The sequence below is a fragment of the Mus caroli genome, chromosome 8, assembly GCF_900094665.2.
Source record: "Mus caroli chromosome 8, CAROLI_EIJ_v1.1, whole genome shotgun sequence".
NCBI lineage: Eukaryota > Metazoa > Chordata > Mammalia > Rodentia > Muridae > Mus > Mus caroli.
This window is the reverse complement of record NC_034577.1, coordinates 86897947-86922434: the sequence shown is the minus strand read 5'-3', so window position 1 is coordinate 86922434 and position 24488 is coordinate 86897947. Positions and strand designations below refer to the sequence as shown.

Here is a 24488-nt window from a genome sequence, read left to right as displayed (position 1 = left end):
CCTTCCACGCGCCTCCCGGTTCCCATGACACCACGCAGGCACTGTAAACACGTGTGGTGAATTTAAAGTCTCCTTCCGCTGTTCTAAACCAAATCTGGGCCGGCGGGGAGGGGCGGGGAATAGTCCCTTGGCAACCAAGTTCCGCGCCCGAGGAGGCAGGAAGGGGCGGGCCTAAGGGCGGAAGGAACCGGAAACCGTTCTTTCTGCGGCAGGACTGGGCAATGCGCCTCCGAGGGGCGGGCCCAAGCGTGCGGAGGGATCCGTGGCGGGCCGCGGCGGCGCTCCGCCTCCTCTCCGGCAGGCTCGGCGGCGCGGGCGGCAGTTGCTGTGGTTTCGGTGCTGAGGTGGCTCGGTGCTCACCGAGGCTTGCGGATCTGCGTCGCACCGCCGCTTCCCGCCGTCAGTGGCTGCAGCTCTCAGCGTCCTCCCTTCGGACCGGCGGCACCCGCTCTCTTTCGCCGCTCGGTGCCGATCTCCAGTCCCAGGCCTAGGGCGGCGGCTGCGGGGCCGCGGCTGGCGAGATGTTCAAGAACACGTTCCAGAGTGGCTTCCTTTCCATCCTCTACAGCATCGGCAGCAAGCCCCTGCAAATCTGGGACAAAAAGGTGAGCGGTGGGGGCGGGACGGGGGCGGGGCCGACTTGCCGCCCACGTGATGGAGTGGCTACAGAGCCTTGAGGTCCGGGTCAGTAGAATGGGGGCAGAGTGCCCACAGCCTAGCTTGAAACGCATAGCACTTTGAAGAAAGACGTGCATGTGTTCACTGGTGCCAGGCGCTGTGCTGCCCTCCATACGGAGGGCCTTTTCCCCGGACATCCTGAGCACAGGCCTAGCCAGACTTGTTCTGATCCCATTCATTAGCTCCATCCGTTGACAGCCAAACCTTTGGAACTTGCTGCGAGCGCTCTGTAACTTAGAGTCCGTACAATTCCTCCTGTACCGGCTTTCTCCATTGGGAAACCTGCAAAAAGGTGATTGTTAGGGGCTTCTCGAGAGCCAGTATCAAGCCTCTGTATTTTTATCCAGTCGTCCTCTAGAGTGGATGGTGTTTTTGCTTGCTACATGAGATGGTGGCCTTCCCTGTTCACTTTTGGAGATGTTAAGATCTAGATGAAATGCCTTGGCGTTTCTTTTCTCATGAAGATTCCTGGGGCAGTCAGCTGGACCGTTTTTTGTTGTTGTTGTTGTTTTGTTTTGTTTTTGAATATAAAGTGGTCACTCTAATGTGGAAGCCAGGTGATTTAGGGAATATCTTTAGTTCTGCCCTCGGCTGGGGAAGATGGAGAGAGGTGATATGCCTAGTGTGGTGTTCATAGAGATGTATATAGAATGGGTGGAATAAGTCAAGATTATTTGTAGTGGGACTAGAACAATGTCTTTCCTAATTCACAGAGAAGGGCTTTGGGCTTTGAGACACACAGTGGTTGACAGAGTACCTGCATTGCCTTCTGATTGTCACTGCTAGGCAGTCGTGTGTTCTGAGGACAGCTTTGAGAGAAACCTATTGGGAGTATCTTGTCATTTGGCTAAGACAGTTGAGAGTTCCTCAAGATCTGGCTTTTGGTACATAAGCAGTCTGACCAACTCTTTCAGATCCATAGCTAGAGTTATGACAAGAGTATCCCATAGGAAGCGGACCCTTAGCTCCCCCCTCCCCCCAATCTCCTGAGTGTTCGTTCACTTTGAAATGAAGCAGCAGGAGCTCTTACTGAGCCCTGCAGAGAGAACCCAGAGTAAGTCCACCTGGCAGTGTTGGGAGGGTGCTCACCAACCAGCCTGGGTATCTTGCCTGTTCTGCACAGCCAGGGGGCACGGAGAGAGAGAGCAGCCTTGTGTGCTGCTTGAACTTGGAAACTGAGCTGTCTGGAGTGTTGGTGTAAAGCAGTCAGAATAGGGCTGGAGAACATGCTGTTTTGAGATGGGAGAGAAGTGTCTAAGCGTCTGTCAGAGGGTTCATTTACCCTCTGGCTTTTCTCTGTGATGTGTTTTATTCTTTCAAGCCCGAGTTTTTGACTAGTCAACATGTTTACACATGGCATAGAAAGCAGAGTAACCATGGTGCACTGTGTCCCTTAACAACGCCTCTAAAGGTCCAGTGGTACCCTGATGACATAAACAACATAGACAACATTATTAGGGCAGAGTTACATGGAGCAAATTAAACAGACATTCTGGCAAAAAACAGAAATTAATTACATGTTTCTAACTCTTGTTTGGATTTGACAAACTGGTGTTTAAGGGAGAGGTTTTCTCCAACTGAGGCAAGAGAGGGCAAGAAAAAAAGAAGAAGTTTGGGCCTATCCACATCAGCTTGATTGTATTCAGGCTTTTCCTCAGTTAAGCGATCTCAGTAACTGGGGATACAGTCCAGTCAAGGAAACACTGGGAGTTGGTCATGTTTATCAATGATTTATTGAGCAACATCTGAGTGACAGGCCTTGTACAAAGATCCAGAATTGAGGGGGAAGAAATCGCCCTTCTCCTGGGAACTAAAGCAGAGCTGTAATAAGGTCAGAGTCTGGTTGTAGGGTAGGGGATGACAGGGCTGTCTGCATTACCGACCTGTGCCTTGGCCCTTTGCCAGGAGGTACTACACACTAACTGATGATTATTTTGGGTCCTTATTTTGATATCACAAATGTTTACTATTCTGACTTTTGCGTTTGTGCACAGAGAAAATGCCTATTTGGTTTCTATGAAAAACGATCTTGAAAGATTAGGTGTAGCATCTGCTTAGGCTTCTGAAATTAAGGTGATGTAGTCATTGTCCTTTGGCTTTTCCTCTCCTAAACCTCTAATGTGGCACTGAGGCACTGAGGCAGCGCTGAGACTTAACTAGCTGTCCAGGCTCACTCACCGGTTCTGCTCCCTCCTTAGAGACAGACTCCTGCTGCATGGAGGCCATGAAGCGCTCTACACGTAAAACCTCCTGCACGCACTTGGTGGTTCTGGCCCTCACCCACATCTTCCTTGGTCTTTGGCTCACAGAGCAGAGGTAGCAGTGCCTCTGATGCTTGCCTTGACCCCACAGGGTCATTTTATCAGCTCCCAGCCTCTGCATCCTCCTTGTCCCCACACTGGGACTTAGTGAAGATCTGAGACAGATCTTTGTTGGCTTTCAGACCAAGAGCTTAGGAAAAAATCAACAGGTTCTTTAATGTCCCTTTACTTCTGGAACCAACAGATCCGACTACCTTTACTAAGAGTGTTAGGACTGGATGGGTACAACTTTAATTCCAGCACTCAGGAGGCAAGGGCAGATGAGTCTCTGGGAGTCTGAGTCTAGCCTGGTGAACATAATAGCAATCCTAGCTAGGGTGACTTAGTGAGGTACTGTCTCAAAACAGAAATAAAACGAAGAAAATTCCTCATCCTGCACTGCATTGCATGAGCTTCAGTTGGCTTTGCTGCTGCACTGGGAGCCCTGGCACTGGAAGCCCAAGGCACTGGGAGCCCATGGCACTGGCTACCCATGGCACTGGCTGCCCATGGCACTGGCTGCCCATGGCACTGGCTGCCCATGGCACTGGCTGCCCATGGCACTGGCTTGTGTTGCTACTAGAAGCCCATTGGGCTGATTTGTGAGTGCTGCTCTCTCCTCCTCCCTCCCAGCTGCTGATGTTTCTCCATGGAATGTGACTATATCAGAGTCTTTTGTTGATCTTGTTAAGTAGTCATAATGACTGGGTCCCCATTTCTTATTTTAAGGAAGAATAAAGACCCTCTCCAGAATTAAAAAAAAAAGTCACTACATTTTTGTTTTGTGTGTGTGTGTGTGTGTGTGTGTGTGTATGTGTACACACTCACACATAGGCATATCTTCTTGCCTGTGTCCATAGAAGTCAAAGGATAAGTTGTAGGAGTCAGTTCTTTCCCTTCACCATGCAGGTCCAAGAATGGAACTCAGGACAGCAGACTTAGCTGCAGTAAGGTTTATCTACTGAGCTACTTTGCTGGCCCTAGACCCCGACCTTTAACTTGATAAACCTTGTTGATGTGTACTATCTGCCTGGCCTCCAGGAATGGAACTGAGTGCCTTTGATAGAAAGAGCAAAATGATTTTCACTTTCCCAGGCTTGGTCTTCATTTCTAGGGTTGATAACTTTTACTGTAACAGGATGAAAGCGGTGAGCTCCATTTACTTGTGCCCTTTCAAGAAACACTGTGAGCAAGGTGGTACTCGTACACACACTTAATCCCAGTAGCCAGTTGGATCTCTGTGAATGTGAAGCCATCCTGGTCTACGGTGTGAGTTCTAGGACAGCCAGGGTTACACAGAGAAACCAAGAATCAAAAGAAAGAGGGAGAAAGAAAGTGAGCGAGGCTTGGGAGGCAGAGGCAGGCCGATTTCTGAGTTCGAGTCCAGTCTGGTCTACAAAGTGAGTTCCAGGACAGCCAGGGCTACACAGAGAAACCCTGTCTCGAAGAAAAAAAAAAAAAAAAGGGAACGAGGGCAAGAGAGAGAGAAGGAAGGAAAGCAGAGCACAAAAAAAGAGGACAGACTGTGGTGCCCAGGGTAACTGAAGGGACGGACCATTTGCACATGTCTGGAGATACTGTCAGCTGGGTAAGTAGCCCAAAAGTCCCTTGAGCCTGAGCTTTGTCCAGTCTCCCACAGAGGGCTCCCTCTGCCTGTTTTCTGACTCGGAGCCAGGCCCCTGGCCCTGGGCAGATACTTTCCTGCTGCAGTAGACAGCTTTAGGGGCTTAATGTAAATTGGGACATGTGTCATTAAGAGGACATGCCAGATAGCTGAGGGTTCCGCTGCAGAATGAGTGAGTGGAGCCAGAAAATGAAAGTAGGGGAGGGGAGCTGAGTGGGACTGGTACAGCTAATGTGTTATTTTTGAATCACTCTGTAGAACTGTGGAGATTGGCCAGCTTCCTCCCGATCCCTGTAGCATTATTTTTCCCTCATCCTGACCCTCCTCCCTGGGGCTCACACTGAGAGGGAAATCAGTGTTCTTTATTAGTTGCCCAGCAACCATGAAAAGCCTGGGAGAACGACTGTGAGATGAGCTTAAGGTTTGCTCCTTTGGTGTCTGTAATACTGGGGATCATTCTCATCTCTAATTGCCAGTAACTGGGGTTCAAAAGCCCCCACATACTTAATGTGTAGGATAGCAGGGGTCAAGGTTCACAGGGATGACCAAGAATACAAGATGATGACATTTGCATGTCATTATGAAATCCACTCATGTTTTCCTTTTTTGAGTACTTCTGGGTAGTTGTGTGCATGCATATGTGTGGAGTGTATGTGCTGATGTATTTGCTTGTGGAGGCTGGAGGTAGGCAAAAGCTGGTTAGCCATTGAACCCAGATCTGCCTGTCTGCCTAGCCCCACCTCACAGTGCTGGGGTTATAGGCAGTGCATTGCCTTCCCCGGCTCTTATGTGGGTGCTGAGGATCCAAACTCAATCTTAACAATGTAGCCCAAGCAGATCTGAAGTTAGAAAGCCTAAGGTAGCCACAGATGAGCAATCTTCCTGCTTCAGTCTCCTAAGTGCAGCCACTGTGCCTGTTAAACCTGCTACTTTGCATGCTGATATTAATTTTGTTGCTGTTTTTGCTGCTGTGGCAGAACAACTTAAGGTAAGGAAGTTATTTGGCTCTTGGAGGAGATAGTAGGAGTAGGGAGAAAGATATGGCCAAGTTCATGGTAACAGGAACAGGCAACTGGGTCATCTATGAAGACCAGGAATCAATGAGCAGAGAAATCTGACACTAATCTTGTATTACTTTTTTACTTATCTTTATTTTATGTCCATCTGTTTATTTATTTCTCTCTCTCTTTTTTTTTTTTTTTTTTTTTTTTTTTTTTTTTTTTTTTTTTTTTTTTGTCCATTGATTTGGTGTTTGCCTGCATGGATATCTGTGTGAGGGTGCCAGATCCCCTGAAACTGGAGTTACTCATAGGTGCCATGTGGGTGCTGGGAATTGAACCCAGGTCCTCTGGAAGAATAGCCAGTGGTCTTAACTACTGAGCCATCTCTCTGGCCCCTATCTTTTCTCCTTTTTATTCAGTGATGAGTCAGAACAGAAGATGGATGGATACCACCCACATTCAGGGTGGGTCTTTTCTTATAAACTTCTCTGGAAGCACACAGCAGACATTCAGCAGTGTACCTTCATCACACTAACTTTAAAGACTGAGGAGTGTGTGTGTGTGCTTGCGCGCGCATGGTCATGTGTACATACCTGGTTGTATTTTTGCTTACCAAGTGAGTGCAGGTGCCTGCAGAGACTGGAAGAGCACATCAGATCCCCAGAACTATAGTGACATGGCTAGGAGCCACATATGAGTGGTAGGACCAAACCTGGGCTCCTCTGCCAGAGCAGCCTGTGCTCTTAATTGCTTCAGCCCATGATTTTAAATATTAGTGAAAGGATAGTAAAGCAAGAAAATGTTCATGGCCACACTCTGATGGTGAGCATATATCATGAAAGAATTAGTCATAAGCTAATTAGAGGAAGAAGTAAAGTGAAACCTTGAGCACTAAATGCATCGAACACATTTTATCTTCATCCAAAGGCCAGGTCTGCTCAGTGAACTCTGGGCCAAGGAAAGGAAGTTAACTCTTTCTGGGGACATACATCTTACCACATGTGTTTGCAAGAAGCTTCCCGGAGGATGGGGTGACTTCCTGAAAGGCAGTGTTAGCCTGCATCTGTTTTATTTTGTTTAGTTTTGCTTTGTTTTTGTTGGAGACGGGATTACTATATAGCACTTGCTAGCCTGACATTTACTATGTATGCTAGGCTAGCCTCAAAACATACCGAGACCATCCTAGTTTGCAAGTGCTAGGTTCCCACCCATGTACTACCACAGCCGGGCTGCCTGTGTAATTTAATGTAGTCATTTCTAGAGGGGAGGGGTGGAAACCACTCCCTTCTCCCAGAGCAGGCTTTGGGAAGCCTCCTGTCCTTGAGTGTTCACATCCCGGATCATCATCTGCGCCCCACTCCATTTTTCCAGCTTGTTTGTGTTTCCACCCTTTGAAAAGGGCCTTGTAAGGGGGAAATGGTAATTCACTAACAAATCAGGCTGAGGAGAGACCTAGGAATGCTAGAGTGCATTCTAGCGCCCTCTGTTGGCCTCTGCATGCTGTGGAAGCCATTGTTCGCTTTGTAAGGACTTAGTGGGTAAGACTTGTAAGCTGTAAACCTAGAGAAGGTCAGAAAGGCACTTCCTCTTGTGAGTTCTGGCTGCCTTTCTGAGCTGGGAAGACCTCTTGTTGACTCTGGATGGAGAGCTTTTCGGAAGTGTTAGGACTGAGGCCATGATTTGAAACAATGTTGGATAAGTAGCAACAGTTGCCTTTTAGCGACAGACTTGAGATAATTACTTTTTTTTTTTTTTTGTCTCTCTTAGTCCATTGAATTTCACTGTTCCTGTAGCTGCCTTCTTTAGAAGGAATGTGTGTGTTATTGGAAATAACTAGTGTATGTTATAAAATTAGTACAGCATTTTATTGGAATGCTCCCAGCTCTTATCAGTGTGCTATACCACAGCATTTGGAAATAACTTCTTGACAGAGTCTTCCTTCAACAAGTTGCCTGATTTTCCACAGAAAATACAGGAGAAATCTTGCTACTTTGGTTGGGAGGGCTGGGGAAGGAGGTGGGCAGTGCTGGCATGTTCTACACAGACTTGAGCCTTTGTGCTCTTAATCTCTGTTGGAAAGTAGCCCAGAATTCAGAGCAGGAGGCCATTGACTGTGGCCAGCTTTGTTGAGAAGCATTTCAATGTGACATTTGTGTCTTGACAACCCAAGAACTGCTCCCCATTGGCAGAGATGAGAGGCCCATCTAGCCCCTGTGCCTGAAAATGGCACCAAAGGGTGTTTTGTAAGAAGCATTCTTCATGCCACTAGTTTCATGTGCTTTCTGACGCTCCCATGATCTCCAGCTTCCTATAATAGTCTACAGTCGATATGTTATCCAGGAATGTTTAAAACCCTCCTTGAACCTACTCAGATGTGCCAGCTCTTAGGGTGACAGATTCCAGAGTCAGCACATGTTTGAACACTTAGCTTATGCTTCACACAGAACTAAATGCTGAAGAGGATCCTACAGATGGGTGGCATTTGATCTATTCTTGGCTGAGCCTCACAGATGTCACCTGGAAGGGTAGATTTAGATTGGACTCATTGATAGAGCGTACAGAGACTGATAGTAAAGCACAGAGCAGTATTTTTAATAGTCTGTGTTAAAAAAGGATTGTCAGGCTCCTTAGTGCCCTCTCCCTATATGCAAATCTTAACAGAAAATAAAGTTGTAATCACCAGGCTGACTAATGAACAAGAACAAGGAGCTTTAATCACTGAGGTTGAGTCATTAATTATGTGGCCAGTTTTAAGCCCCTCCCCCCCTTTTTTGGTTTTGGTTTTTTGAGACGGTTTCTCTGTATAGCCCCGACTGTCCTGGAACTCATTCAGCAGACCAGGCTGGCCTCGAACTCACAGAGATCCACCTGCTTCTGTCTCCCGAGAGCTGGGAGTAAAGGTGTGCAATGCCAATGCCTGGCTCAACACTGTCCTTGCTCGTTTGTTTTTTGTTTGCTTGTTTGTTTTAGTACCCAGAAGGCATGTTTTCTTTCTCCTATAGCCTCTCCCACACCTGATTGATCTTTTCCGTATTAGAACATTCAGTCCTATGTCTCTTGTGCATATTAGCTGCTCTGGATTTAGTGCTCAGAAATGTTGGTTTGAGAAAAGGAATTCATATTTAATGAGAGATTCTCATATTCTGTGTAATATGTATATCTGTATATGTATGAAGTACTAAATTATGCTGTCTAGAGAATATAAATCAAAGTAAATCAGAAAATGGAGAAGTCACTTTGCTGAAAATGAATGTCTGTACACGATATGGGAAAGAACTGAACTTCTACTTGAGCCAAGTATATAAAAAAGAAAGGAGAGGAAAACGTAGGAATAAACTCAAGGAACACACACACACACTTCCTTTGAGACAAGGTCTCTGTGTAGCCCAGGCTGCCTTGTAATTCACAGCAATCTCCTACCTTAGCTTAGATGAGAAGTGTACATCAACAGGTGAGGCTTGGGAATACTGCTCTCATCCTTTTTAGTGATGTGTGTGTGTGTGTGTGTGTGTGTGTGTGTGTGTGTGAGAGAGAGAGAGAGAGAGAGAGAGAGAGAGAGAGAGAGAGAGAGAGACAGGGTCTTTCTCCATAGCCTTGGCTGTGTTGTAACTTACTAGACCAGGCTAGCCTCGAACTCACAGTGATCCACCAGTCTCTGCCTCTGGAGTGCTGGGATCAAAGGCATGCACCATCTTGCCCAGGTGACACTAGTTTATTAATCGTTGAGGACAAAGATGCTATGCTGTAGTAACTTTGAAGTTTTGGCTTCTTTGAGAAACACAGAAATATTATGTGAATATGTGTTCATTTTAATCTCAGGTCTGGGATATGAGGCTGCTTCAAATTGTCCACAGCAGTTGACTGATTTGTCTAGTGCTCTAGCAGGACTGTGATTTTTGCCAGCTGCAGTTTCTGCAATTGTGTAATGTTTGGAATTCTGAGTTCAGAGGATATATAAACACTAGGACCCTGAAAGGTGGACTGTTGGTGGGTTGTTGGAAGGTTTGTTCGTTGTGGTTTTTTTTAAGTAGTCATTTGTAAAGAGGAAGCAAGAAATAAGATATCCCGATGACGAAGATCAAACTGGTCACAAGGCACTGATGCTCCTAATCAGCAAGTATTAGTCTCCTGATAACATCTCCCCTTTCCGACCTCTGACTTTATTCAGATTGATTGATCTCCTTCTTTCTCTCCTATTTAGTGTTAGGGGCTTGTAGGGTAGAAAAAGGGGGTGAAGAAGGGTGGAAGAAAGAAGAACCCACAAAGTAGCAGAAGACAGCTACAATGTGGTTAGTTTGTGAATGAGACGCTTACCACTTAAGGTTGTTGTTGATGTGCTGTGGGGTTGAGTAATATTCTCTATATGAACTTTGCTGTTGACACAGTAGAGAGTAAATGTTAGATGAATCTGAAACAGGGAGGAATTTATTCCAAACGGCAGGCACAGGGATGCTTCCTTATACACAGGCTTTGACACGTTGCCAACTTATATGTCATATGTCTTGGGCCATATTTCCTCAAATGGACTCAATCAACCTTCCGAATTTTTATGAAGCTGTTGCGGAAAAACTGCAACACTGATGGATTTTCACCCCTATAGGTACGGAATGGCCACATCAAAAGAATCACTGACAATGACATCCAGTCCCTGGTGCTAGAGATTGAAGGGACAAATGTCAGGTAGGTTGCCAGCTCTGTTATCTAGACGTTCTACAGCAGGAGGGCAGTTCACATCAGTGTTACCAGGCTGCAGAATCAGACTGTCTGTGGACCCCTACACCACTTACAGCTTTTCTCAGGCCGCTTTAGTTTCCTCATCTGCAAAGTAGGAGTGTTTCCTGCAGGGTTAGTACATAGGTTAATTATGGCATTTAGGCCATGCCCAGCGTAGAAAACAGTTAGCTGTGTATTACTATTCGGCCAGAGTATGGCAGTACTGTCCTGATCTCCCAGCTGTGGCCCCTGTGGTTTTTAATACCCCAGGTTTTTTTTTTTTTTTTTTTGATCTATCCTTTCATATTTACCTTAGACAAGAACTGAAGTCTTCTTTTATTGGAAGAACTTCCCCGGCTTTGTTTTTTAGATACTTTATTGTTGGTCTCAGGCTTTTATTTGAGTGGGTTTGGGTGTGGATTTTTTGTTTGCTTATTTCTTTGGTTTTGGTTTTTCTCAAGATAGGTCTCACTATATAGCTCTAGCTGTCCTTGAACTCACCATGTAGTCCTGTAGACCAGGCTGGCTTCCCAACCTTCCAAGTGCTGGGATTAAGGATGTGAGCTACCACACCCAGCTGATTTCAGTTGTATTTATTTATTTATTTTTCGAGACATGGTTTCTCTGTATAGCCCTGGCTGTCCTGGAAGTCACTTTGTAGACCAGGCTGGCCTCGAACTCAGAAATCCGCCTACCTCTGCCTCCCAAGTGCTGGGATTAAAGGCGTGGACCACCACACCTGGCTGTTTTTGTTTTTTTTTAAGATTTATTTATTTAATGTACCTGAGTATACTGTAGCTGTACAGATGGTTGTGAGCCTTCATATGGTTGTTGGGAATTGAATTTTAGGACCTCTGCTCCCTCTGGTCAACCCTACTCACTCTGGTCGGCCTCACTCACTCAGGCCCAAATATTTATTTATTATTATAAATAGGTACACTGTAGCTGTCTTCAGACACACCAGAAGAGGGCGTCAGATCTCAATATGGGTGGTTGTGAGCCACTATGTGGTTGCTGGAATTTGAACTCAGGACCTTCAGTAGAGCAGTCAGTGCTCTTACCTGCTGAGCCATCTCGCCAGCCCTTGTTTTTTGTTTTTAAAGATAAGCTCTCTTTATATTACCCAAGCTGCCCTTGATCTCCTGGCCTCTAGCAGTCCTGTACATTACCACACTTGACATTTTAACTGCTTGTTTTACTTATTTTGAATGTGTATATGGGGAATGTAGAATGGTGCTCAAGCCATGGTCTGTGTTTGGGGATCAGAGTTTTCTCCTACCATGTGGGTCCTAGGGCGTAGACTCTGGTCGTCAGGCTCGGCAGCAAGTGTCTTTACCCACTGATCTATCTCGCCAGCCTTGACATTAGAAAAAGTGCTCACTAATGAACTGTGAGGGATTCATTAGGTGGTGAAGCTCAGCCCTTTAGATCTGTTTTCTAGTTTTTAGTCTTGGAGTATATGGCATTGGACACACCACAGGAAGAAAGACAAGTAACCCGCTCCTGTGTTTCTGCTGACAGTACCACATACATCACGTGTCCTGCGGACCCCAAGAAGACATTGGGGATTAAACTGCCTTTTCTTGTCATGATCATCAAAAACTTGAAGAAGTATTTTACCTTTGAAGTCCAGGTGAGTGTAGAGCACGCCCTTGGGCTGCGAGCTATCTTTCCATGTATGTGCTTTGCTGCCTCCACTAAAGCTCAATGTGGCTCTCATTAGGGAGGTCAAAAGCAAAGCTTAACTGTGGGGTTTTGAAAGAAATAGCACCCAAAAAAATCTAATCAATAGCTACAAAAGTTCGAAGATGAAAGATCAACAGGTCCACTTGGGGAGGGAATATTTAATATTGAGTGATTGTTTCTGTGTTAGTATCTTTGAGCTTTTAGTGGGAAGAAATAGGAAATCATTCTGTGGTCCGAGAGCCTGCAAGCTGTGTCATATGTCATAGCAGCTGCTGTTGTCTTGACAACAAATAATATAAACTTGCTCCTTCCGGGCCATCTGTTACCAGTTGTGACCTGTCTCTGGCCTGTTTATTCTCCCTGGGGTTTGGCATTGGGAATCAGGCTGTGGAGGCTCAGGATCTTGTCTTAACAGCTATCCTGAGCTTGAGAACATGGAACTAGTGTGGCCTTCCTCTGGGTGTTGCAGGTACTAGATGACAAAAACGTTCGTCGAAGGTTTCGAGCAAGTAACTACCAGAGTACCACTCGAGTCAAGCCCTTCATCTGTACCATGCCCATGCGGCTGGATGATGGCTGGAACCAGATTCAGTTCAACTTGTCAGATTTCACCCGGCGGGCATATGGCACGAACTACATCGAGACCCTGAGAGTGCAGGTACTCATGTGTGCCTTCCACACAGGGAGTCCCATACTGGGGGCTTTAGGACACTCTGGCTGGCTTATGGCCCATGGAGCAGAACAATGTGGGGCTTCTAGCCAAAGTCCCCAAGGTATTGTTCAGGAGGTTTTGGCCTCAAAAAGGTCCAGAAAGTAATGTGAGGTCTACTCAACCGTAAGGTAAATTCTACCAGCAACCGCTCGCCCCCAGCAAAGGTTGTCTGAGATTTGTGTGTGTGAATGTTTTGCCTACAAGTACATCTGTGTACCATGTTCATGTCTGGTGCTTTAGAAGGCCAGAAAAAGTTATTGGATGCCAAAAAACTCTCCACAGGAGTTAGGGATGGATGTGAGCTACTCTGTCGGTCCTGGGAACTGAACCTGGATCCTTTACAAGAGCAACAAGTGCTTTGACCACTGAACCAACTCTACAGTCCTTTGAATTATACACATATGCGCGCACATGCGCGCACACACACAGTGTACCACATGTATGCCTGGTACCTGAGGAAGTCAGAAGAGCGTGTCAGATACCCTAGAACTGAAGTTAAAGATAGCTGTAAGCCATTGTGTGGATCCTGGGAATTGAACCCTAGTCCTCTCCCTGCCAGAGCAAGTTATTTTAACCAGTGAGCCATCTCTCCATCCCCTGAATCCTCCTACTGTTGGAATCCACGCCAGGGCAATGCCAGTTTGCTATTAGAGATGAAGTTTTTAGGGTACCATGAAAGGGCTTCTGAGAGAATCAGGAAAAGGGGAAACAATTGTATTTAGCCTGTCAAAGTGAGTCTTTCTCCACAGATCCATGCAAACTGCCGTATCCGAAGAGTTTACTTCTCAGACAGACTCTACTCAGAAGATGAGCTGCCAGCAGAGTTCAAACTGTATCTACCAGTTCAGAACAAGGCCAAAGTAAGACACCCTTTAAGGAAGCCAGGGGGAGGACATGGGGAGCCATGGCCTAGGACATGCCCTTGACCAAAAGCTGGCCTAGCTGGGCTGGCACTGGAAGTTGGCCATTGCCTTAATCCCCCTTACAGCGTGGCAGTGCCAAGTCAGGGGTGAGCTGTGGACTGTTCTGTTCCCGATGCCACCACAGTACATCGTCCCTTCCCTCTCAGGGCTTCCTATTTCTTGCTTACAGTTCTTTTTGGAGGAATGCCCTCTATCTGATCCTTTGTCAGCCTCAAAGGCTAATGAGCAAGCGGTGTACAACTGTGGACATGTTGTGTATGCCTGTTCCAGCACGCTGGTGTCCCCACAGCCTGGTGTCTACTCGGGTATCATCAGAAGTAAGGGACTGGTGGGACTGACCTTCAGTTATCTAGTAGCTGAAACTGACTGCTCCTTTCTGCTTTTCTCCTTCAGCAATAACTGGATAGCAGCTAAGGGGACAGACTCTGGATGTGAGTCTTAGTTTAAAAAGGAAACTACATGGAGACCATGCAAAAACATTTAAATAATCCACTGTGCTGTGACTCGCTGACCACTGTGTCCTTGTCATGGACACCAGTGACCATGCACAGTTGTGTTCCTTGCATTCTAAGTCAGTGGAGGGAAGCAGAGCTTTGAGTGACACACGAGTGTTGGGGTTTCCTGCTGCCTGCCCTGGCCCATGAGAGACACACGCAACAAACGGAAGAATTAGAGACGTCCTACAAGGCAGATTCAGACCAATATTTCTTCGTATAGTTTATTCTTTCTTTTATATATTATCTAAATATATGTATATGTTGTGTAATACACATAATCTGGAAATGAATAAAATGCTATATTCTTGGTTTGTAAATTTATCTTTACTTTTTTATATGATTATGTTTCTTGTTCATTTTTGCTATGATAGTACAACCGTGTGCAGTCCAGGACAGGCCTGTGTGCACTGACTGGAGCACCTTCCAGATGAGCTAATGAGAGATAATGCAGCCAGGATGTCACCAGGAGAGTCACCTTACTAGGGGTTGTAAATTCAGTTTGACACACAATAGCATTTAACCTAAATTGTTCTTACACACCTGTGAAGGCATCCTTATAGCCCTCTTCATGGTCCTCAGTTGGAGTCTCCTTCTGGAGCAAGTCCCCAGATTATAGACTTGCCAAATCCCTATTTGTATCCCCACAGTCAATAGAATAGCCTTGCAGTCATGGCGCAGATAGTTAAGCTTGCAAAAGAACTCTTGTTTTAGGTTTGTTTGTTCGTTTGTTTGTTTGTTTGAGAAAATGTCTCCCCTCAGAGCTCTGACTGCCAGGAACTCACTAGACCAGGATAGCCTAGAACTCACAGATTAGCCTGCCTCTGCCATCCCAGGACTGGGATTAAATGTATGTGCCACCATCCCTGACAAAATCCTTTTTTTAAAGATGACATTTATTTATGGGACGGTACACAGGTAGAGGTTAGAAGACAACTTTCAGGAGTGAGTTCTCTTCTTCCTCACTGTGGGTCCCGGCGTTTAAGTCAAGTAGTCAGGCTTGGCAGCAAGTGTCTACTGCTAAACTATCTCCCGAAGGTGTTTTGGGGGGATGTTTTGTTTTGTTTTATTTTTGTTTTTGTTTTGTTTTGTTTTTAAAGGCACAGATAGGTCTCTGAGTTTGAGGCCAGCCTGGTCTACAGATCGAGTGCCAATACTGTACAGAGAAACCTTGTCTTGAACACACACACACACACACACACACACCCTACTTCCCCAATTAATAATGTTGCACATAGCATGCACGTGGCCCTCACAGGACCATTTTGGGAGTTGGTTCTTCTTCCACTGTGAGCTCAGGGGATGGAACTCGGGTGGTCAGGGCTCAGGGGTGGTCAGGCTGTGCTGAGCTCTCTCTGGTCACCTGCTGAGCCAGCTCACTGGGTCAGACTGGACCATGTTCTCACCACTCTACGTCACCCTTTGGACATGCTTCCTGAAGGATGGGAACAGAGCTGCTTGCCTTGGGGCAGGCTAGCTTCTGGGCAACTTGTCTACTTTTTAATGCTAACCCATTTTGAAGGTAATACTTCTGTAATATAAATGTCCAAGTCTTAAAAGAAACAGAAAGTCACACCAGACACTGGTCTCCATTCCTCTGGATTGGGTGTCGTTCCTTGAGTCATTTTGATTTTGGTTGGATGTGAAAACCAGATTCTGAAATACCTCATTACAGTTTCTACTTTCTGAAATTTAAAAAGGCAGGAACACCCTTTGCCAACATACTTGGCCTCCAAAATGCCCTGAGCAAGTATCTCTGAGGTCAGGGAACAAGGGCCATTGCTAACTTTTAGTCACAATGTCCTTTTCTGCCAGCAGTTCAAAGGTACAGGGACGCTCACCTGTTAATTCTGTGGTCTTTTTGGGCCACCAAGCCAGCCAGAGCCACCATCTACAGCTATTACCCTGTCTTGAGAATCCCTGGCAGTTCAGCATCTTCAAGTGTTTAGCGCAGGTGACAGTTCAGTTAGCCAGCATTCATTCTCTCTCTCTCTTTCTTTCTTTTTTTTATAAGATGCCATGTGCCTGTCCCCTCTACAGAGGGAATCCCTGAAATAAGGTGGGAGTGGGGTGATGAGTGACCTCAGCTGGGCTTCCTGCCTGCCACTGTGCTGAAATCTTTGCTGCAGTCTGGGTCTGCTTTGGAGTGAAAGATGCTTTTGTGGAAGCAAGGAAGTCTGGGATAGCCATTCTCCTGCCCTTGGTGCCAGGACACCAGGGAAGTGTTCCTGAAGACTGAGAAACAGTAAGACTCCATACAGAGCCCCTTTCACCCTGAGGCCCTCGTCAGCCGGCACTGAGGATTACCTCATCAGCCTCTAAAGGGTGGCTGCCGGCAGCTGCCGGCTTCCCTGATCCTCTGCATACCCATCTGAGAGGAAGTGGGGGGTGCTGAGGAAAACGGATATTATCTAGGCTGGAGCCAGGCCAGCGGAACAGTGGCTTCCACCACAACGTGGCCCTTGACTTTGGTTCAATTCAGAAGGAAGATGACAGGCAATGACTAATTGAGAAACTAGGGGAAGGGGAGACCTTGGGGGCAGAGGCCTGGTCTGGGGTCGCCCCTGGCAGGCAGGGCTGTACTGCACCAGAGCACCTTAGGAAGTCTTGTTTTAGTAGAAGCTGCCTTCAGAATGACAGTTGGTAATTGGCATGCAGCTGTCCCAGTGACTCATTCTGGGGATCAGAGATCTATCATGCCCTTTATTGGCTCAATGACTGCTTTATTTGTGGCCAGCCGAGAAGCTGACTGGCACTAGACCTGACTTCCTGAAGGTCTTCCGGGTATTCGAACAGTTTCCCTGGACATGCAGTGGATTTAGCTAAAACTTTTTGGAGTCACAGAATAAATAACCTGCACTCCTATTCTACTTATGAAGACATGGAAGCCACTCTGTGACAGGTGTGAGGACCCAGGTCACCTAATGGAAGTCCTGTGGTACTCCTGGCCCTGTGTTGGCATCCCTCTGCCTCAAGGACTAGGCTTGGCCTTGGCGGTGAAGGCCATTGATCAGTTACCACATGTTACACGGATGGATCATAGAGGGAGTGTCTCCCATGGCTAATTCAAATGAAGTGTGATGCAGACTTGGTCCCCATCCTGTCTGTATTCAGACTTGTAAGACATGCCCACTCTGCAGCTGGCCTGGCAGCAGCCTGCTCAAAATGCCACTGTCATTCTGCGGTTTGGGAGGCCTAAAGCTAGGGTGTTAGGATGGTGAACAGGGTCTAGGGATGTACAGCTTGGTTGGTAGAGGCTGGCTGGTTTGCACAATTTGATCCACAGCACCACATACAAACCAAACCGTTAAAGTAAATATAAAACAAATCAAACCGCATGGTGAATCCTACAACTCCCAGCCCTCTGGAGAAAGAGGCCCAAGGTCACACTCAGCTCTGAGGCTCACCTAGGATGGGACAAACCCTGAACCCCAAAGTAGCCATTCAACCCAGTACACCAGGCAGTCTTTTACCACCACATACTTTGTTAAATGTATTTGTTTCATGCGTTTAGGTGTTTATCCTGTGTGTATATCTAAAAGAGCATCAGATCCCCTGGAAATGCAGTTATAGATGGTTGTGGGCTGCCATGTGAGTACTGGGAATCAAACCTGGGTCCTCTAGAAGAGCAGCCAATGCAGTTAACTGCTGAGCCATCTCTCCAGCCCCCACTGCAACATGGCTTTCCTAGCTCTTCATGAAGTACCTTCAGCCAGGCGGTGGTGGCACACGCCTTTAATCCCAGCACTTGGGAGGCAGAGGCAGGTGGATTTCTGAGTTCAAGGCCAGCCTGGTCTACAAAGTGAGTTCCAGGACAGCCAGGGCTATACAGAGAAACCCTGTCTCAAAAAAACAAAACAAAACATGAAGTACCTTCAGGAGCATGTCTGGAAGGGCAAAAATTGGGGCTATCTCAATCCACGGACCTATACAGACACCAAAAGGCTTATGAAGGCTCTGCGGCTCTTCTGGTCAGGGCACACATAAACCCTTAGGTTTACTGCTGGAAGATCAAATAAGACTTACTATACCATAAGCCCACTTCAGATGCCTGCTCACACAGCATCTCAAATAGACTGTACCGTGCCCTGGCCACTTAGTAGTGCATATTGCTGTGTGGTATGAGTTACACTAGGGAGATGTGAACATCTATTAATCCTAGATGGGGGGCTGAACAACAGCTTGACGAAATGATTCCCTGAGGTCTAGCTTGCTGAACCACTGGGTTTACTTCCAGGTGAGAGGTTGCAGGAGCAGAGATGACTCAGCGAGGCCCACCTGGCATGGTGACACCGCCCCAGAAGCCACCCTGCTGGAGCTGCTTTCACTGTGTACAGGCTATTCCAGGAAGTCTCTCCCCAGCCATCTTGGCTGCTCATGGCTGCCCTGGCCAATGCTCTTTCCAGCCTTGTGACTGGTGGGCTTCCTGCACCCCCTAAATTTTGTTAACTTCTTAAGTCTTACAAGCCTCCCTCCTTTGAGAAGTAGCCACATGACTCTCTTCCCCTGTCTCTTACTCTTAGGTTCTTTCTTCCACAGTGTTCCCTGGGCCTTGGGAGGATGAAGCAGATGTTTGATATAAATTTACTTAGGACCAAAGAATGGTTCACTATACCATAGCAAGAATCATTTTTTCCCAGTAGCTTAACTGGATATGTTGGTGGCCTGTGCAGTAATCACGGCCCACTGCAGAAAAAAAAAAAAAAAATTCCTTCCAGGACAGAGGCCAATAGCAGAAAGTTTGTGGATATAGACACACGTTTTCAAGACAATTTGATGGGTGTGTCACACCCACTTAATAAAACAGCAGTAGTTGCTTCTTCATGGGGGGACTTATGACCTCCCCAGCTTTTGCCCTGGCTGATAACACCAGATGTGAGTTCCCTCCTGGGGAGCAGGCCTGAAGATTCAATCAGAAGCGGTTGTTTGCACCTTAACAGTTGTGCCATTATTGTGCCAGAGTTATATCTTGCCTATCATGTTGGTAATGTAGAATGAAGACTATCTCACTCTAACAACCTGAATAACATGTCCAGGGCCATGAAAGCTAGCCAATAGTGGAGGAGCTTTGCCTCAACCCCGGGCTTATTTCTCACGGTCTTGGGGCTCCCAGTAGCCCTTTGAGGACACTTTCTTTGGATGTCTGTACATATGCATGTGCATGTTCATGTGTGTGTACACATGTATGTGTATGTGCACTCTTGTACATGTGGAGAGCAGAACACAATCTTCAGTGCTGTCCCTTAAAGCACTGCCTGCCTGTTTTTAAGAAGGCACCATGTGCCGGGCAGGGGTGGCGCACACCTTTAATCTCAGCATTTAGGAGGCAGAGGCAGGTGGATTTCTGAGTTCGAGGCCAGCCTGGTCTACAAAGTGAGTTCCAGGACAGCCAGGGCTATACAGAGAAACCCTGTCTCGGANGAGGCAGGTGGATTTCTGAGTTCGAGGCCAGCCTGGTCTACAAAGTGAGTTCCAGGACAGCCAGGGCTATACAGAGAAACCCTGTCTCGGAAAAAAAAAAAAAAAAAAAAAAAAAGAAGGCGCCATCTGTCACTAGTTCAGGACTTGCTAGGCTGGCCGGCCAGAGAGTCCTGGGGGTTTACCTATCTCCGTCTCTCCAGTGCTGGGATTACAAGTGTGTGCCACAAACTGGGTGGCAGAGGCAGGCAGATCTCAGCAAATTCGAGGTTAGTCTGGTCTTCCTAGTGAGTTCCAGGCCAGCCAGCACTGCAAAGTGAGACTGTCTCAAAGATAAATAAACAATAAAGATATCAGCCGGATACAATTTGGCAGGAAAAGATCCCATTACTGCAACAATTGTTTTGTCAGAACAATGTTGGTTATAGAAACATGGATGGGGGGCACCGGCCCATTAGAATCGAGGCATTCTCCACAGTCCCATCCAGCTACTTATCTGGGTGTGGGGGCCACTGTCACACTCCATTGTCCCCAGTGGGCTCTCCAGGGAGGGCAGTTTACACTGCCCAGCCTGGCCCTGGGCCGAGGGAGAGTCAGGTCATGTTTTTACCAGCTGCCCCTATCACAGCTCCCTGGGTCTGACAGGCTCTGGGCTGGCACTGTAGCCTCTCCACTGGGCACATGTGGCTGTTGAAAGGGCTCGAGCCTGGGTGGACACTATTCTTGCATGGGAGGAGCCTTGTGAACTTTGTAACTTTCTGAGCTTCCCGAGTCTTAGAAACTTCCCAAGTCTTTGTTGGTGGTAGATACACAGGCAGCCACGTAGTCCGGCTAAGAAAGGACTAGGTGGTGAGCCTCGCCAGTTTGGGATGTCTCCGGCTGTAGGACCTGCAGGCCACCTCGTCAGCTTTCCATACACCTGCTTTCTCCCTTGGATCCTGGCACTCACAGCCCAGAGCCACAACAGAAGCCCCCCAGGAGAAAGCCAAACGGACTTGCTGGGGGCATTGGTGACACAGGGCTGTTCTGTACACCTACCAGGGAACTTCCACTGAGGTCTCAGCTTTGCTTCCAGTGTAGCATGGTACCCGTCAGTTTTCAGGGAAGGTCTCCAAGTCTCTCCTGCTCAGAGCCTGAAGCTCAGGGAAACTTCTAATGGCAAGTAGAAAGAGCCTGACTCAAAGGATGCATTAGGTTCAAGCGAATATTTAGAAAACCAGAGGAGACTGAAGAGTGAGCCTTGGAACCTGAAGGTTATTGTATTTATAGTTTGAGCCTTTTGTCTCTTGAGATGGAGTCTTGCTCTGTAGTGCACACAGGTCTTCAACTCATGATCCTCCTGCCGCAGCTACCTGAGCACTGGGCTCATATTCCTTGGGGGTGATCCTACAGTGACTGTATTCTGTCAGGAAGGCTCACAGCTTCACTTTGTAGAAGCAAGAATGGGGGAACCCCTGGTGAGTGATGGGGAACCCTAGGAAGCGTTTGCTCTCACATTTAACTGTCTTACAGTGAAACAGTGTGAGGTTTTATAAGGGATTCTGTTGTCTGTTCCACATCCCACCCCTTGCGCTGTTTGGCTTAGCTTCAGACACCATGGATACCAACAGGCATGATTTTTTTCCCTGAGGCTCATGCTCCATCCAGATGTGCAGCACCTCATGGATTTATCACTTTGAGCCTCCATCACAGCTCAGAGGCATGAGCTGGCTGCTTCCCAAGGCCCTGTGCCTCCAGGTCATTGAAAAGACATAGGGATGTAATCTAGAGGTGGATGTGAAGGGAATTTAGGGGCCAAGAGCAGGCCTTTACACTGCTTTGCTTTCTGAGCAGACTTGAATCTTTCTCTACATCTGTAAGCGGCACATCATCCTGTTCCCTCTGGGCTGGACCAGTGTGGGGGAGAGAGGAAGGAACAGAGACTGAGGGAACTGGGAAGAAGGGATGGAGGGAGGGAGAGGGGAAGGGACAGAGTGGGGAAACTGGGAAAGAGGGAGGGACAGAGTAGAGAGAGAGAGAGAGTATAAATACGTATCTCTTGAGATAAGCACAGGTAATCTTCATTTGAACAAGTGGGCCCCATAAATCTGTATCTTATTAAGACAGAGTCAAGGATATTGATCGGCATGCACGCGTGTGTTATACACATGTGTATGCAGATGTATCTACCTAAAAACAGATATATCCAGAGGATGTCTGGTGTCCTGCTCTATCTCTCTCAGCCTCATTCCTTTGAGACAGGGTCTCTCACTGAACCTGGAGCTAGGCAGGTGACCAGCAGCCTGGTAACTCTGTTTTCTCCACCCCTTGGGGCCACTGGATTATAGGCTTGCATGGCCAGGCCCACTTTATGTTGTTGTTGTTGTTTTTTTTTAACTTGAATACTGGGGATTTGAACTCGGGTCCTCCTCATGCTTGTGCAGCAAACTTAGCATCTACTCAGCCCCAAATTTGATTTTTTTTTTAATTAAGCAATCTTTCCAGAAGAGTATATTAAATGTAGTTGTGAGAATAATAACTCTTAAAAGCCCACATGTGAACACAGCTCAGGTTAAAGACAGCACTGCTAGCTGGGTGGTGGTGGCACACGCCTTTAATCCCAGCACTCGGGAGGCAGAGGCAGGTGGATTTCTGAGTTCGAGGCCAGCCTGGTCTACAGAGTGAGTTCCAAAACAGCCACGGCTATACAGAGAAACCCTGTCTCGAAAAAAGAAAAAACAAACAAACAAACAAACAAACAAAGACAGCGCTGTTTTTCTGTGGCCTCAGAAGTGCTCTCCCGAGGCTTGTGACCTCAGCCCTCGCCACCACCCTCAGGGAAAGAATTCTGGAGGCTGATTTGTCTGGTTTTGTTTGTTGCTTGTTGAGATAAACGTCTCACTTTGTAACTCTGGCTGTCCTGGAACTCACTGTGAAGACCAGGATAGCTTTGAACTCACAGAGACTCACTTGCCTCTGCCTCTGAAATGCTGGGATTGAAGGCCACTCTGCCTGGCTCTAAATCTCTGTGTGTGTGTGTGTGTGNGAGAGAGAGAGAGAGAGAGAGAGAGAGAGAGAGAGAGAGAGCTTCTCATTTCTCTTTATGCAGTAGTTCTGGCTGTCCTAGGTCTCTCTATGTAGTCCAGGCTAGACTTTAACTCAGAGATCCTCCTGCCTCCCAAGGGCTCAGGCATTTTAATGCACCCAAGTGATTCCCTGCCTGCATCCCACAGTACACTGTTTTGCCTGTTTTCACAATTGTATAAATAGGGTTGTCCATGCTATAGCGTGGCTTATGTTTTTTACTCTACACTTCAGTTATGAGGTTCCCCATTGTTGTTGCACCTAGCTATCACCTGTTCCTTTTCATGGCTGTGTAGTATTCCACTGCACATAGGTAGCACATTTGATGTGATCCATCATTCATAGCTGTTTCTCCCAGTTTTACATGCTTTATCAATGGGATAATACTGAGGAGGATGCAGCACATTTGAGCTGAGTGCTACTGAAGTTAAATTGCCTGAGTTTGAAATTTGCTTCCACCACTAAGAGGCTCATTGTACGGCCTGGGGCATGTTAATTCTTGTGCCTTTGTTTTCCTGGGTATGGAATGGGGACAGGTCTCTGGCCAGGCCTCTTTTAGAACCTGCTTTTTTTTGTTTGTTAATGAACGGATATCTGAGACCACGTACTAGTTACTGGGGAGTCAGGGTTCATTCCAGAAAGTTGCAGTCACTCATCATGGCACTGAAGGCAGGAGAGGTGGGGGTTCCTCATCACTAACCTCTCTCCTGTCTTCCCGCAAAATCCCAGCAGCCTCGAGGAAGGAAGGTGGAGGATACACTTCCTGCGATAACCTGGCTGGGCTGGCCAAGTGGTACCAGCTGCACCCTACTTACCTGGCTGAGCACCATGCTCCCAGTATGGCCCCCCTGCACCCACTAATAAAGCCAAAGTGCTAGGGCACCAGGTACTCCTCAGAACTCAAGCTTACCCTAGGGACCCACGCTGACTCCCTCCCCGCCAACTGATGTGTCCATGGGCCACTAGAAGACAAAGCCTAGCTCATGTTTGCCCTGTCCAAGATCTCTATATGGTGACTGAAATTTAAATTATATTGGTTCTAAAAACTTAAATTAAATTGTCAGTTCTATCACATCAGTGAAATTTCAAGGGCTCCTAAAACTGGGAGATACTTTAATATTCTAAGCTGGCTGACTTAGGGTTTCTATTCCTGCACAAACATCATGACCAAGAAGCAAGTTGGGAAGGAAAGGGTTTATTCAGCTTACACTTCCACATTGCTGTTCATCACCAAAGGAAGTCAGGACTGGAACTCAAGCAGGTCAGGAAGCAGGAGCTGATGCAGAGGCCATGGAGGGATGTTACTTACTGGCCTGCTTCCCTTGACTTGCTCAGCCTGCTTTTTTATAGAACGGAGGACAGCCAGCTCAGTCCACCCACAAGGGGATCTCCCCCCTTGATCACTAATTGAGAAAATGCCTTACAGCTGGATCTCATGGAGGCATTTCCTCAACTGAAGCTCCTTTCTCTGTGATAACTCCAGCCTGTGTCAAGTTGACACACAAAACCAGCCAGTACAATTGACCCCGTGTCAACTTGACACACAAACACAAATTGGTACCAGCATAGTGGGGTATTCCTGTGACAGCCTGACCTTGTTTGGCGGAGGACTGTAGAAGGACTTTGGACCTTTGGTGTAGAAGATCCATTCAGTGTTAAGAGCTCTGTGGGATGTTCTGTAGGAGTTTAGAAGATAATGTTTAGAACAGTGAAGAAGGTGGAGACTTGGCTTGTGAAATTTCAGAGGGAAGATTAAAGACTCTTATCAGGGCCATTGCTATTTTGATTGTGAAGATTCTGTAGTTCTGGTTATCTGGGGCTGAAGAATCAGCTGTGATTAACAAGATATCAGAACTACTAAAGCAAAAACTTTGCA

General features: G+C 47.0%; 1 protein-coding gene across 1 annotated transcript; it reads left to right on the top strand.

Annotated features, from left to right (window-relative positions):
- Positions 1-228: 228 nt before the first annotated feature.
- Positions 229-14451, top strand: Cfap20 (cilia and flagella associated protein 20). Its single transcript, XM_021169899.1, has 6 exons — positions 229-605; positions 10204-10283; positions 11838-11949; positions 12472-12660; positions 13464-13574; positions 14031-14451. Exons 1-6 carry the CDS (start codon positions 522-524, stop codon positions 14034-14036), a joined length of 582 nt encoding a protein of 193 aa, XP_021025558.1. The 5' UTR covers positions 229-521; the 3' UTR covers positions 14037-14451.
- Positions 14452-24488: the final 10037 nt, after the last annotated feature.

What these genes read in the sequence shown, in the direction of transcription:
- Cfap20 (XM_021169899.1), top strand. Translation starts at nt 522, where the DNA reads ATGTTCAAGAACACGTTCCAGAGTGGCTTCCTTTCCATCCTCTACAGC. An exon ending in ATTGAAGGGACAAATGTCAG is followed by an intron (nt 10,284 to 11,837) that starts GTAGGTTGCCAG and finishes TTCTGCTGACAG; the next exon opens with TACCACATACATCACGTGTC. An exon ending in TCGAGACCCTGAGAGTGCAG is followed by an intron (nt 12,661 to 13,463) that starts GTACTCATGTGT and finishes CTTTCTCCACAG; the next exon opens with ATCCATGCAAACTGCCGTAT.